Raw genomic sequence first — 15,874 nt, 5'->3', positions numbered from 1 at the left:
GTTACACCAGGATCTTCACTGCTCACAATGCTCAAAATTCAATATCTTCAGCCAAAGTATATTGGGCCCAATTAATTATTGTATTTGCACTTTTTTTGTCCACTTTTTAGTACTTTTTCCCCAATTCTTTTAATTTCCACCTTTTTTAACGTCTATTCCATTTCTTCGCCTGTTTATGTTAATTTTGTCATTGTAGACGTCGTATTTATTTCCAGATCTTTCAGCCCGATTCATCAATTGCAACTTTTTTAAAGTCACAAAATTTTTCCCCAAACATACCCCTAGCCCCTCATTTTACTTATGCCTGAATTTTTGTGACATTTTTAGTGGACCAATGCAACCTTCTGAGTTAAAAAGTTGCTAAAAGGTTAAAGAGTATTTTAGATTTTACACGAAATTCATGAACCGTGTGCGCCATTTTGAAGAATGATGAACGAGGCCCCATGTGTGGATAAAATGCATAAACATTATTATTAAAGTGAAACCTCAGGAGTTTTTATCTAAAGGTTTGGCTGTAGAGCTGATCTCACGCTGAGCAAATCGATACCTTTGATGTAGTAATCTGCCTTACCATTGCTAAGAAATCTGACTTTGAAGTTATATGTAAATGAGGTGTAAGTGCATTGGGGCGTGACAAAGCGCTTCCAGTTCTCCCTCTTTATTCCCTGTCCTTGCCTCCTGATTGACAGATCAGTCTGACATCTGACATCTGGACTGACCTGTCAATCAAACCCACGTAGGCGCTGGGTGGGAAATAAAAAAATGAGGTCCGGAGATGCAATTACTTTGTCACACCCCAATGCACTTGCAGCTCATTTGCGTCACAGGTTTAACATGACAGAGTGGAGCCAGAAGACCGCAGCGTCTGATTTCTCCTACTCCTGCACTGATTAAAACCACTTCACCTTCATATTAAATGGTGTAGGTTTCTTTTAGCAGTGCAGGGGTTAATATGCTCAGTTGAGAGCTCCTGGAAGCTTTCCTGTATTAAGGTTCTCAGCTGCTCACTGATAGCCACTCCCATCTTCTTTATATTCTGGGCTCTGGCCAGCACTCATTGTCAGAGATAGCTTCATGCTGTATGGTTAGGAGATGATGGTTTGTGGTTGTTGTTTGAGAAGGCGTTTATCTGAGACTGTTGCTAGGTTTTGAGTGTGTGCTAATTCCCCTCCTTCTCCTACTTTGGTTTTACTCCATCCTCCACTCCCCATTGTTTACCTCTGTTGTTTGTGTGAGTATATTTGTATGATTGGTATTTTCCTTTATCCCTGTTCGTGTTACCTTGTTAGTCTGGCTGGTGTATTACGGTACACTTCTACTCCCCTCTTTCCTGGGTGGGGGAAGGGTACAGATTGAGGGCGGATTCAGAAGATAAAGCAAGGTACGTGGCCCTGGTGTCTTCACCATCAGAAGTAATCTGTGAAACAGGGCGATCTACGGCGACCCCTAGTGTTAGGGACAGGGAAGGAGCCCCTGGTTCTGTGACACCCGACAACAGAGTTGTGACAATTTGCATATAACTTCAACATTGGATTTCTCAGCAATGGCAAGGTGGATTTCTACAAAGTAGGTATCGATTTACTCAGCCTAAGATCAGCCATAAAGCCAAATCTTTAGTTTATGCAGAAAGTCCTCCTGAGAGGTATCCTTTAACTCAAGTGGGTGAGGGGGCAAAACTATTCCCAAATATCCCATTAATTTTAGTGGAGTGTGGTCACGAACATCAGTAGGGTCTCACTGATTGGACCACCACCAATTTGGTATAACCACTATAACCACTTACAAAACATTTTATGCCAGGTGATATCAAGGTCCTTAATACTTCTGGACACTTTTTTCAAGTAAAATAATAAGTTTATTCTCAGGACACCACCTATGCCGATAATGATTTACTTGCATAGGATATAAACTAGAGACATATACTGGATGTTTAAGTTGTATCCATATCCAAAAGTGGAGAAACCTCCCCCTAATGTTATATAAAGAGCTGTAGGTTTCATAGCCAGCTGAGGGATTATACCGAATAGTAATGACCAACTCTTAAAATAATTAATGTTAAATTATATGTCCAGTATCCTAATCCTGATTAATTTCTTAATCTTTATTTCTATCATTCATTTCTTCTATCTTCCGATACAGAGTCTCCTGCATAGACTAGAAATATATGATAAAGACGTGTCCCTGCTGCCACCACTAGAGGGCGCTTATAAGCCCACTGCATACTGACATACAATAAACTGTATGCAGTTAGCTCCCCCTAGTGGATGCTGGAGGCAACCAGAATTTTATCATAGATCTGTTTCTATGCGGGGGATTCTGTAACCGGAAAACAAAACATCTGTTTGATATGAAGATGCATTAACACATTAATTGGCAAAATATTTGGCATGAAAAAAAAGCAAAATAGTGTTTACACACGGACATTTGCTTTAAGACTTTAAGATGCGTGTGTTGTGGTTTGAGCAAACTAAATAATGTGATAAGCATGGTCTCAACTCTTGGAGATTTTAGCTCTTCGACTTCATAACTTTATAAGCCATAATGCATAAAAAATGAAGTCAGCAAGGTTGAAAAAAAGAAAAAAAGAAAAAAAAGAAACAAATATGATTATATACATATACTTATACATGTTGTGTACATATATAATTTTATTTTATATATATAATTAAAAAATAATAAAATAAATAATATATTTAACAAATAATGACAATTAATTAATTAAATATTTATATATAGCCATATAAAATAGAAGTCTGCAGACAGACCTAGGATCTAGAAACTCGCACTCTGACTATAAACAGCGTATTCTAGATGTATTATTATCTCAAACCATACTTGTAAATAGGTCACGTGACGTTATGTGGCCACTGCCATAGTCAGTGCCATATACTGTGAAAACATTACACAGAATGATTATTATTCTATGTCCAGGAATGGACAGAACATATTACATAGCGCCTATGTCCATGACTTTCTACAAGAAGGTAGGGCTGGCATCTGGGTATATGGACTGGAGGAATGCCATACACCCCTGTAAAGCACACAGACGATAGCACCCCCCACCTCCTGTATATACATACATGCACATATTTATGGGGTCACTTTACAGATGAGAGGGGCAGCAGAACAGTCACTACCTTCTACCTTGGCATTGAGCTGCTGACAATCTCTGATGCTAAAATCCTCCCTAGAGTTTAGTAAAATCCACTGGTGTAAACTTTCCCTTCCCAGATGCCCCCCATAGACAATGCAATGCTCTGGAATAAAGAGACACCTGTTTCCCAGTACACAATTCACACATTTCAGCTCCTGGGGACATCAATGGTCTTATTGAGAGGGGAGAAACAAAAAGTTGTGCAGCTAGCTGGGCATGGGTGGGTGCCAGCACTCGGCACAGGGTGGGTTCCCAGGCACAGGGTGGGTTCCCAGGCACAGGGTGGGTGCCAGCACTTGGCCCAGGGTGGGTTCCCAGGCACAGGGTGGGTTCCCAGGCACAGGGTGGGTGCCAGCACTTGGCACAGGGTGGGTTCCCAGGCACAGGGTGGGTTCCCAGGCACAGGGTGGGTGCCAGCACTTGGCACAGGGTGGGTTCCCAGGCACAGGGTGGGTTCCCAGGCACAGGGTGGGTGCCAGCACTTGGCACAGGGTGGGTTCCCAGGCACAGGGTGGGTTCCCAGGCACAGGGTGGGTGCCAGCACTTGGCACAGGGTGGGTTCCCAGGCACAGGGTGGGTTCCCAGGCACAGGGTGGGTGCCAGCACTTGGCACAGGGTGGGTTCCCAGGCACAGGGTGGGTGCCAGCACTTGGCACAGGGTGGGTTCCCAGGCACAGGGTGGGTTCCCAGGCACAGGGTGGGTGCCAGCACTTGGCACAGGGTGGGTTCCCAGGCACAGGGTGGGTGCCAGCACTTGGCACAGGGTGGGTTCCCAGGCACAGTTGTGAATGCACAGGATTCCTCCCAGGAGCTGTCCAGCACTGACAATGCTGAATGTCCCCTTGTCCCATCTGGGGGGCACTGGAACAATTCGTACCCCGGTCACAGCCCTGCACGTCCCCCCAGCTGTGAGTGCCCAGATGTAGGTGGCTGGTTTGCAGTCAGGGTCATTTCTAGGAGATCTGTCACTATTGCATTGCTGGGGCTGGATGGTAGCAGGGTGGGCTCTGGGGGGAGCTGGGCACAAGGTACAAGCAGAGGGATAGGTGACATTGTTGTCCTTTTTGGTCACATTTCCTGGAGGGGGATGAGCTGACACACTGTGCCAGGGCTGCTCCAGTTCTGGACTTTGTGTTCCTGCTGCCATGTGATAGAGGCGCATCCCAAAGAAAGGAGACGCAGGGAAACTTACCTCTGCTATGTGCGCCCCTCCAGTGCTGAAACCCCCAGTGCTGAGACCCCCAGCACAGGCTGGATACATCCAGGCTCCGCTCCTCTGCTGCTGCTGCACCGTCCTCCTGATTCCCGGGGATGATGGCTGAGCTGTGTGCTGTCTGCAGGACTTGCTCTGCTCTGGCGGCTGTGCACACACACACAGCCCCTCACTGCCTCACACAGCCCCTCACACAGCCCCTCACACAGCCCCTCACTGCCTCACACAGCCCCTCACACAGCCCCTCACTGCCTCCTTCCTCTCAGTGTCCCCATTGGGGGCTGCCGGCGCTCCCGCAGCTCAGTGCAGGGTCCTCGACCACTTCTTCTGACAGCAAATAAGAAGAATCCGGAAGCTGCTGCCGCTGCTGCCCACCCTGAGGAGAGCTGGTATCACCACTGACAGGAGTGTGGGGGCTTCTGCTACAGACTTTATAGAGGGTCCTGCTAACAATGTGTACAATGCACATCCAGGGAGTCATAGTAATAATTACTGGGGGCTCTGTCCTGGGGCCCTGCATGGGGAGCGGAGCACGAGTATAGGGATCACCCCAGAGGGGAAACAATCTGCTAGAAGAGATCTCTAGATCTCCTAGATACATACTAGATAGATGATAGATAGATGATATATAGATAGTAGATAATAGATAAGATAGATGATAAATAGATAGAAAAATGATAGATAGATAGATAATAAATACATAGATGATAGAGAGATGATAGATCGATAGTAGATAATAGATAAGATAGATAATAGATAGATAGATAATAGTTATAAACATAATATAGAAGGATAGATGGATAATAGATGGATATAGATAATAAATAGATTATAGATAATAGGTAGATAGATAATAAATAGATATATGATAGATAATAGAAGATAGATAATAGATGATAGATAATAGATGATAGATAATAGATGATAGATAACAGATACATTCATACATACACAGATTCATAGGAGATAGATAATAGATACACAAATAGATAGATAGATAGATAGATAGATAGATAGATAGATAGATAGATAGATAGATAGCAGGGGCATACATGGAAAACATGAGGCCCCAGAGCAGAAGTTCTAATCGCTTAGGCTGGGTTCACATTGCGTTAATGTGTGCACGCTAACGGACAGCGTTGCACGGCGAAAATGTCGCAATTAACGCCGTGCAACGGGGCCGTTAGCGTGCCCATTGACAGCAATGTCAATTTCTCCTGCAGCGCATCACTAGCGCGTGCCTTTTTCGGCTCGCGCTAGTGATGTGCCGTTCTTCTGTGACGCGCCTCGGACGCTGCTTGCAGCGTCCGCGGCGCGCCCGAGGTCCGTTCCCCGCTCTCGCAGATCGGGGATCTGCGAGAGTGGGGACGTTAACGCGACCCCTAACACGGCCCCTAAATAAACATTGCGTTAGCGCAATCCGCTAGCGCTAAACGGATTGCCCTAACGCAATGTGAACCTAGCCTTACTGTTCCCACCTCACAAAGTATGGGGACTCCAACACAGTATGATACCCCAACTGTGACCCCAACACTGTCCTCCACACAATATGATGGCCTTCAAACTTCACTACATACAGTATAATGGCACCCACACAAACCTCTGCGCTGTATAATGGCCCCATAGCTCTAAAAAGTATAATATAGTATAGTAAAGTAAAGTATAATAGTTCTCACATAGCCCTCCAAAATTATAATGCCCCCACATAACCCTCCAACAGTATAACAGCCCCCACATAGCCCTTCAAACAGTATAATGGTCCTAACATAGCCCTCCAAACAGTATAACAGCTCCTTCAGATAATATAATGGGCCTTACATAGCCCTCCATATGATATAATAATAATAATCTTTATTTTTATATAGCGCTAACATATTCCGCAGCGCTTTACAGTTTGCACACATTATCATTGCTGTCCCCATTGGGGCTCACAATCTAAATTCCCTATCAGTATGTCTTTGGAATGTGGGAGGAAACCGGAGTGCCCGGAGGAAACCCACGCAAACATGGAGAGAACATACAAACTCTTTGCAGATGTTGTCCTTGGTTGGGTTTGGACCCAGGACTCCAGCGCAGCAAGGCTGCAGTGCTAACCACTGAGCCACCGTGCTGCCCCAAATAGTCCTTCAAACAGTATAATAGCCCCCACAGAGCCATCCAAACAGCATAATGGCCTACACATAGCCCTACAAACAGTATAATGGCCACCACATAGCCCTCCATATAATGTAATGGGCCCCACATAGTTCTCCATCTAATATAATGGGCAACAGATAGCCTTCTATATAATGGGCCCCAAATAGCCTTCAATACAGTATACAGGCCCCACAATGTACTCATTGATTTAAAAAAAATGAAATAAAATACTCCCATCTCCTCCTCGGCCCACGCTGCTCCAGTCTCCTCTGCTCGGCTCAGGGGGCCCGTTGTGGTGACATCATGTCGCCCGCTTCGCTGAGACGTCAGATACAGAGGGAGAGTTATGGAGGTGGGAGCGTCAGTTGAAAGAGCGATGCTAGGCGGGAGGCCACATAGCGCCCACTGTGTCTGCTGCCATTGGCAATATGCCACTGATAGATAATTAAAAAGATAGATATTAAGAAGATTGCTAGACAATGACGGATAAATACAAATCTGAAAATCCTACAGAATGGAGTTAACGCAGCAGAGAGAATGAAAGCCGCGGCCATTTCTGCCCAATATAAGGATTATGTCTCTAATACAAAACTTTGCTTTGATTTCATTCCAGGCTTCTGCGCTGTGTGTTCTGCGCGTTCTCCTGTGGTTATCGATGCTTCTCAGCCTCCAGATTTGCTGTCCGTATTGGTGGATGCTGGAAGTGTGCACAGAATATTCCACAGTCCTTGCTTTGTCACTTGTGGTTTACAGTGGAGAATAGCAGATTTTTTTGCTCAATGCTATTTAAAAACATTAAAAAATATCCTGTTTGCAGCCATCGCACCAGTCATCAAACCATTCCAACCAGTCCCAAAGCGAACGGCGAGACCCTTCACGACCCATTATGTCCCTAGCATTGTGACTGGCTGGGCTCCTCTAATGCTAATGTTATACAGGGGCCCCCAGGTATCATATGCCATTTATAGGGCTCAGCAGTCCTGAGCCTCCTCGGACACCAGGGACTGGGTTAGACTGTAACCTCTCCACCCCACAGTGATAGGGCACTTTATATATCCCCTAAAACTCTCTTCCCCAAATGCTGGTAGGTTCTTATAGGACTAATCGTTCCTATAGGACATATAGGATTCTCATATTAGAGCTTCTCACAAGTTAGAGGTCATAAGAACATAAGCGACCATGTACATGAGCCTTGACTATGCATTGGCCAGCTGATCATCTCGGTCTTGCTCCCAGGACCTCGATTTTCCTTGAGGAAGCTGGGACCAGCCAGGCATTTGGGCAACATAGAGTAGGACCCACTGGTTTGGACCCCAATCTGCAAGCCAGATCAAAGGCTTCAGGAGGAAATGGCCCAGTTCTGATGGCCTTGAGTCATACCTTTATTAAATGGACAGCTATTCATCTGAACAGCCACCATAATATGTCTTATGCAAGGTGGGTTCAGTGGGTGAGATGGATCCACTAAGCCCAAGGTCCGGGTGGGCACACAGGCAATGGGTGTTGGTGCAGAAGCTAGGTGGAACACGCAGAACATGGACAGCTAGGCAACTAAGCAGGAGACAGGAGATCACAGGTAAGCAGGTAGACACGTAGAAGGAAAACTAAAGTTTTAATTAAGTTCAAGAAACCGCAAGTGGGCAGGAGATGTCATGGAAGCTGCATGTGGAGCGCCCCCACTGCCACAGGGCCGAGGGGCAACCGGTACCGGGCCTCTGAGTCTCTGCTCTGGGGTTGTCACGGTGGCTAGACCCGGTCCGTGGCCCTGCTGAGGGGCGTCCAGTGAAAGGTGGTGCGTGGTGGTGTTATTGTGGTGTGGTGCTGGTCGCAGTAAATAACGAGGACACCAGGTTGCAGTCTCTTTACTGAAGGCTTCTGGATCCTCAGTCCGGAATACGGTTAACCGGGCTGCGCAAGTCCGGCCGGTCCGATGGCACTTCCAGAGTTCCCTTTGCAGGTGGAAATCTGTGCCTACCTTCTAGCGCTTGTGTGTTGCGGTCCTCCCCTGCTGTGCTTACGGGATAGTCCCCACAACTGTTGTGTCTGTTTCTCGTGTTCCCTCAAAACTCGATTATGATGTTCTTCTTCATCCCCCCAGATGCTATGGCTAGGACGCACCCGTATGACGGGTAGGCTCGGAGCTCTTCCGGGACCCTAGAGTCGCCCCTCTCCAAATGTTGCCCCCTATGTCTTCTTAGGTGATTTTAGTGAGACAGCCCGCCTATAACTGACTGTCCTGCCGTAGGTTTGAAGTATTGCTTGGAGCTTAGTACTTCCTCGGCGTTCCAGCCAGGGGTGGATTAAGGGTAGCCAGGGCCCCGGGCTGTTCAGACACTGTGGGCCCCCCCGGTCATGTGACTGGGGGGGGGGGGTCATGTGACGGGGGGGGGTCATGTGACGGGGGGGGGGGGGTCATATTATACCCGAACCAGATTATTCCAGAAAAATGGCCGGGCCCTACTCTACTGTAACCTATTAAATATTTGTTAAAATCTGCAATATAATTTAGGTATATTTTGACCAATAATATCACATACAAGGAACAAATACCACCGCGCCATGACCAGACCACAAATTACAAACACAGTGATCGAATAATATCACATACAAGGAACAAATACCACTGCACCATGTCAAGACCACATATTACCACCACTTGGTGACCAAATAGCACATTCAAGGGACAAATACCACAACACCATTTCCAGACCACATATTACCACCACATAGTGACTGAATACTACAATACTGATCAGTAATAATAATAAAAAAAACAACACAATACTATCACCATAAGTGCCAGTATTCACAGGAGATCTATACTTAGTATGCAGTGTCTGTGTAGAGGTAATACAGAGATCACTGGTGACATTATACACAGGAGCTCTGTATATAGTATAGTGTATAGTGTCAATGTATAGGTAACACTGACTCACCAATGACGTCTCTAGGTGAAGTCCTTCATCTTTCATCCAGCACAGACCGCCATCATTTCTTCCAGCCAGGACTCGTTTCTGCAGGAAATAACACAGTCATCTCGAGCTCTGCTTGCAGAACATATTACTTAATTTTTCACAACTTCTACATTACACATGGAGAAAAAAAGGCGATATAGAGTCACTCTGCACAGTAACAGGACCCCCCCCCCATTTAAAACAGTATACTCAAAAAATAAAATAAATACATCACTGCAGTAATAATATCCCTTAATTAGCCCCTATGGTAATAATATTCCCCACCCTGGCCCCGTGTGTCTCATTCCTGGCTCCTGCCATATGTTCTCCCATCCTGCACTCATGAGTATCCATTCTACACCATATGATCTCCCCATCCAGCCCCATCTGTCTCCATCGTATTCTCCTGCCCCATGATCCAATCCTGCCCCATGTCTTTCATTCTGCCCCGTCTCTACATTCTGCCCATGCCTCCAGTCCTGCCCCCAGTGTGTCCAGCAATCTGCCCCAGTATGTCCAGCATATTGCCCCAGTAACCAGTCCAGCAATCTGCCCCAGTGTGTCCAGCATTGCCCCAGACAGTGTCTCCAACAATCTGCCCCAGTGTCTGACTCCAGCATATTGCCCCCAGACAGTGTGTTCAACAATCTGCGCCAGTATGTCCAGCATATTGCCCCAGTGTGTCCAGCATATTACCACCAGTGTGTCCTGCAATCTGCCCCAGTATGTCCAATTGTCCAGCATTGCCCCCAGTGTGTCCAGCAATCTGCCCCATTGTCTCCAGCATATTACCCCCAGTGTGTCCAGCAATCTGCCCCAGTATGTCCAGCAATCTGCCCCAGTGTCTCTAGCATTGCCCCAGTGTCTCCAGCAATCTGCCCCAGTGTCTACAGCAATCTGCCCCAGTGTCTACAGCAATCTGCCCCAGTGTCTACAGCATTGCCCCAGTGTCTACAGCAATCTGCCCCAGTGTCTCCAGCAATCTGCCCCAGTGTCTCCAGCAATCTGCCCCAGTGTCTCCAGCACTCTGCCCCAGTGTCTCCAGCAATCTGCCCCAGTGTCTCCAGCAATCTGCCCCAGTGTCTCCAGCAATCTGCCCCAGTGTCTCCAGCAATCTGCTCCAGTGTCTCCAGCATTGCCCCCAGTGTGTCCAGCAATCTGCCCCACTGTCTCCAGCATTGCCCCAGTGTCTACAGCAATCTGCCCCAGTGTCTCCAGCATTGCCCCAGTGTCTCCAGCAATCTGCCCCAGTGTCTACAGCAATCTGTCCCAGTGTGTCCTCCAGCATTGCCCCCAGTGTGTCCTCCAGCATTGCCCCAGTGTCTCCAGCAATCTGCCCCAGTGTCTCCAGCAATCTGCCCCAGTGTCTCCAGCAATCTGCCCCAGTGTCTCCAGCAATCTGCCCCAGTGTCTCCAGCATTGCCCCCAATGTGTCCACAGTCCACCGTTAGCTTATAAAAAAAAAAGAAAAAAAAAACCAAAAACAGTCTCCTCACCTTACCAGCGCTCCATGCGGCGAGCTCCCTCCAGCCGCGCACACTCGCCGGCGACTGACAATGACGTCAGACGCCGGCGACGTGTGCGCTGCGGCCGACTTCAGCTGCCAGCCTCCAATTGGCTGGCTGGCGGCTGTTGTTAACTATTGAGGTGCGGGCGAGCGCCCGCACCTCAATAGGAAAGCGCCGCAGCGCCGGAAGGGGCCCGGTGAGCAGATGAGAAGGGGCCCGATGCGGACCCCCTCACTCTGCCCACGGGGTCCGGGGGCGGGGCACAGAAATGCCGGCGGGCCGGGCATTCAGTCACACTCCGGCGGATTATCAGAGGGTCAATCTGCGGTGGCCCAGGGCCCCCCCAAGCCACTGGGCCCTGGGCTACCGCCCATATTGACCCTCTGATAATCCGCCCCTGGTTCCAGCCACCGGCTACGCGCCTCAGTAGGATGTTGCCTCGTCTTACAGCACGACTCCTACTGGTATTCTCCTTGTTGCGTTGATCTCGTTTCTCACTCAGCACAATAAACCTCGCTTCTTGTCCTTTCTTAGGGCACCGCCGCAATGAAGTGCAGGCGCGGTCCCGTAACGTTCTTTCTGTTCGCTAGGCCTCTGTCAGGATCCCACCCCTGACAGGGACCCCTCTGAATCTTCCCCCGCAACACCCTCTGACACAGGATGTTGCCTGGTTCCAACCCAGTCAGCTTTCTGTCTAACTTCCTATCCAACCCCCAGTTTTACCAGACTGTGAGGAGTGGCCTAATACATAGCACCCTTAGCTCCCCCTGGAGGCCAGACTGTGAAGTGTATTGGTGTCTGTGATACCTGGTCACGTGAACTCTATCAGTGCCATCAGACGTACCATGGCCCCCCCATAGTGGCGGAGCAACAGTACTGCAACGACCAGGACTCTGGGGCGCTGCACTCCCCCCCCCGGTTAAATCCAGTACTCCTGGACTGGGAAGAAAACAACAATACATGAAAGCAAAAATACATACAATTTTGTTGAGTGCAATAACAATAAGCATACTTGAACAGAGCTTCCCTTTATGGGAGGTGAGGACACTTGAACGTTACAAACATGGTTAAATACTTTGAATAACTTACTATAAATAACTTTTCTTACCCAACCGGGTATTCTACTTAGTGCAAATTCTTGAACAATAATTTAACATTGCCTTTAAGGACGTACACTCTGCATCCACTAAAGACCTTCTTATAATCACATTATAAGGCTAGTTAACTTTTTATCATTCTCCTTCTTTAAGTCTGCAGGACCGCCTGTCCTAACTGCTCCAGGCCTGCTGCCTCTCCTTTCTATACAGGACCGCCCCTTTCCGCCCGAGCCTTCTGTCCTTCCACAACTATACACAGTATAGAACCTATTTTTCTTTCAGTTTGAGGTCACCGAGCCATCTCTGCATGGCTCCTGGGAGGACTCACTAACTAACCCCGTACGGGTTCTCTTTCTGTCCTCATCCTTCTTATCAACATTATTAAACATTTCTTACAATCAACTAGTTGGATACATATAACTTCTTCATATCAGCATCATTACTTCTTTTCTCAAGACATTATTGCCATTTAACCATCTCAAGGCAACACGGTTCATAAGTGCACATGTGAACATTCCCTTTAAGAGGGTACCAAGTCTCCATGAAGTAGTGCAACTTCTCAAGCTGCAAGTCTGTTTGCAGTAAGGACTCCGGTATTGGTATCTTCGCAAAGAGTCCTTTCTGTATGTAAAACCAGTAGAGAGCACCTTTAAGAAGGTGCAAACTATTTACAAGGAGTTTGTATCATGCATTGTTCATGATTCAGCAGTTCTTGATAACTTGTGCAAAAAAAAAGTAGAAAGCAAACAAAAACAATAGGGATCCCGGGTCAACAAAGGGATCCCTTTAAGAGTTAACCCTGAACGGGTTTTAGCAGCAACATAGCAGAGAAACAGTTAAATGAACTATTTACATGTTATAAAGCATTCTTGCTTACTCATTTTCTGGCTGTTCAGGGGGCGGTCTTTCAGGTCCCGTCAGATCCCCCGGTGTCTGGATTTGAAGGCTAACCCTGCTTGCAAGTTCGGTAGCCGCTACAAGACGGACGGTGGTAATAGTAACAAGATCTGTCAAATCCGGATCAGTCATGATCGGGGCAACAGGTAACGCTCCCTCAGGCTCACATCGTTGGACATTCCGTGCGCACCATCCTTGTGCATTCCGATGACGGGTGTAGGTCACCTGATCCCCTCTCTGCAATGGGTCACCATCTCGGCTGCAGCAGGGAGTTTTCACGTTGTAACTAGTAACGAAGATGTCAGTTGGTAGCCCCGGTTCCTGTATGGAACCCCATCCCCTTTTCGGGTGGAAGGCCAGCACAGTTCCCCGCTTTACCACGTCTTTCCTGCCGTGCGCAGACTTTCTGCATTGCGTATCATGTTGTTCAGCCTCGTCTCGATTTTTCCAATGTTGGATTAAACATTGTTTATACTGTTCCCAAGTGAGTACTGCAAGGGTGAGGCTTTCCCCCGGAGCCCCATCTGGTTCATTCCAGGGGGTGTCCCACCGGAGGATCACCCTGTCCGGGCCCACGTCTATAGGTTCCCCCATCTTGGTCGGTAGTGGAGGTACCAGCTTCCCCATTACATCGGGGGTGAGGACCACCCGTTCCACCGTGAAGATGCGGTTACTGTTTTTGTTGGGGTGAGGAGCGGTCGCGGGAGTGGGATCAATCAGGGGAGCAGAACCGGCCGGGGAAGTAAGGGCGCCTTCCTTACCTGCGTCTGATGTGATTCCACCGATGTCGATCCGTTCCGCTGACAAGGACACTGGAGTCGGCTGCAGCCCGGACCGCGGCTCTTCCAAGGCGGCCTCCCAACATGGCTCCGCCCTCCATGGTCGAGCTCCCACTTCACCTCATTACCGCCGTTGCAAATCAGGGGGCGGTTCTCCCCTACTGCTGGGCAGGTCGTCTTCTCGCAGCAGGAGTCGGAGGGGGCGGTCGCCACTTTTGGCGCCGCTCTGGTGGTCTCCTCCCATGGCACGCCCTCCTTCTTCCTCTGTGCTCCCCGTGACGCTGCAATGGCGGCGGGTTTTGGCGGGAACTTTTGGGCAATACACAGTCTTTGCAATAAAGTACAATCCAAGCACAGTAAATCACAGTTCCAAGGCACACATGACCTGATTCTTCAGGCTTAAGTAGATCCTGTTCGTGACACCAACTTGGAGCGCCCTGTTGTGAATTTGGATTCTGGGCTCCCCCGGTGGCCGCTTGTGGAATTGGACTTGTCATCCTCTTTCCTGTTTCACCTGGTTCCATCAGTAGTGGGTGTCGCTATTTAAGCTCATTTCTCTGGTGGTTTCTTGCCGGTCAACAATGTTATCTGATGCCTCTCAGTGCTTGTTCCTGCTTCTGACAACTACTAGATAAGTTGGACTTTTGTCCATGTTTCATTTTGCCTATTTGTTCCAGTTCACAGCTGAAGTTTTGTTACTGTGTCTGGAAAGCTCTCGTTGATCAGGGATTGCTACTCTGGCGTTATGAGTTAATGCCAGAGTTTAAGGTAATCTCTGGATGGTGTTTTGTTAGTGTTTTTCTGCTGACCATGAAAGTATACTATCTGTCTTCTGCTATCTAGTAAGCGGACCTCAAATTTGCTAAGACTATTTTCCTGCTGCGTTTGTTGTTTCATCTGAACTCACCGTCATTATATGTGGGGGGCTACTGTCTTCTTTGGAATATTTCTCTAGAGGTGAGCCAGGTCTTATATTTCCCTCTGCTAGCTATTTAGGTCTTAGGCCAGAGCTGGGCATCTAGCAATAAATAGGAAATGCTACCTGGCTATTTCTAGTTGCGCGGCAGGCTTAGTTCATGGTCAGTATAGTTCCATCTTCCGAGAGCTTGTCCCTCTATAGGCTTGCTATGATCTCTGCCCGCAGAGATCATGACAGTTTGACCGGCCGATAAAGTGTTAAAGACCCAGGTTGAGAAAGGAGAGTTATTAGAAGTCTGCTGGAATTTTTTTTTTTTTTTTTTTTTCCTCCAGTTTGCCTTGCTGCAGTCTTTTTTCTCTCTCTCCTCCTAATCTCTGTATTGCTCTGTGTGCACCTGACGATAATGGATCTTCAGAGTGTAACTGCGGGTTTGAATAATCTCATCACGAAAGTACAAAATTTACAAGATTTTGTGGTACATGCTCCAGTATCTGAGCCGAGAATTCCTTTGCCGGAGTTCTTCACAGGGAATAGAGCTAGCTTCCAGAATTTCCGAAATAATTGTAAGCTTTATTTGTCCCTGAAGTCTCGTTCAGCTGGAGACCCTGCTCAGCAGGTTAGGATTGTGATTTCCTTGCTCAGGGGTGACCCTCAAGATTGGGCCTTCTCATTGCCAGCAGGGGATCCTGCGTTGCGCGATGTGGATGCGTTTTTTCTGGCCTTGGGCTTGCTTTATGAGGAACCTCATTTGGAACTTCAGGCAGAAAAAACTTTGATGGCACTATCTCAGGGGCAAGACGAAGCTGAGGTTTACTGCCAAAAATTCCGTAAATGGTCTGTGCTTACTCAGTGGAATGAGTGCGCCTTGGCGGCAACTTTCAGAGAAGGTCTCTCTGATGCCGTTAAGGATGTTATGGTGGGGTTCCCTGTGCCTGCAGGTCTGAATGAGTCCATGACAATGGCTATTCAGATTGATAGGCGTCTGCGGGAGCGCAAACCGGTGCACCATCTGGCGGTGTCTATGGAAAAGACGCCAGAAAGTATGCAGTGTGATAGAATTCTGTCCAGGAGCGAGCGACAGAATTTTAGACGGAAGAATGGATTGTGCTTCTATTGTGGGGATTCTACTCATGTTATATCAGCATGCTCTAGGCGTACAAAGAAGCTTGATAAGTCTGTTTCCATTGGCACCATTCAGTCTAAGTTTATTTTGTCTG

General features: G+C 47.8%; 1 protein-coding gene across 1 annotated transcript in view; it reads right to left on the bottom strand.

The window, feature by feature from the left end:
- Window positions 1–4,724, bottom strand: part of ZMAT4 (zinc finger matrin-type 4) — a 392,475-nt gene extending 387,751 nt beyond the window's left edge. The window contains exons 1-2 of the mRNA XM_077258309.1: window positions 4,620–4,724; window positions 4,347–4,587 (exon numbers count right to left, since the gene is read on the bottom strand). Coding sequence (XP_077114424.1) covers window positions 4,347–4,415 — 69 coding nt within the window. The 5' untranslated portion in view covers window positions 4,416–4,587; window positions 4,620–4,724. The remainder of the gene's footprint in view (window positions 1–4,346; window positions 4,588–4,619) is intronic.
- Window positions 4,725–15,874: the final 11,150 nt, after the last annotated feature.

This window comes from Ranitomeya variabilis, chromosome 4 (genome assembly GCF_051348905.1).
Source record: "Ranitomeya variabilis isolate aRanVar5 chromosome 4, aRanVar5.hap1, whole genome shotgun sequence".
NCBI classification, from domain to species: domain Eukaryota; kingdom Metazoa; phylum Chordata; class Amphibia; order Anura; family Dendrobatidae; genus Ranitomeya; species Ranitomeya variabilis.
Note: the sequence above shows the minus strand (reverse complement) of the source record. Positions and strands in the feature narration are given on the sequence as shown.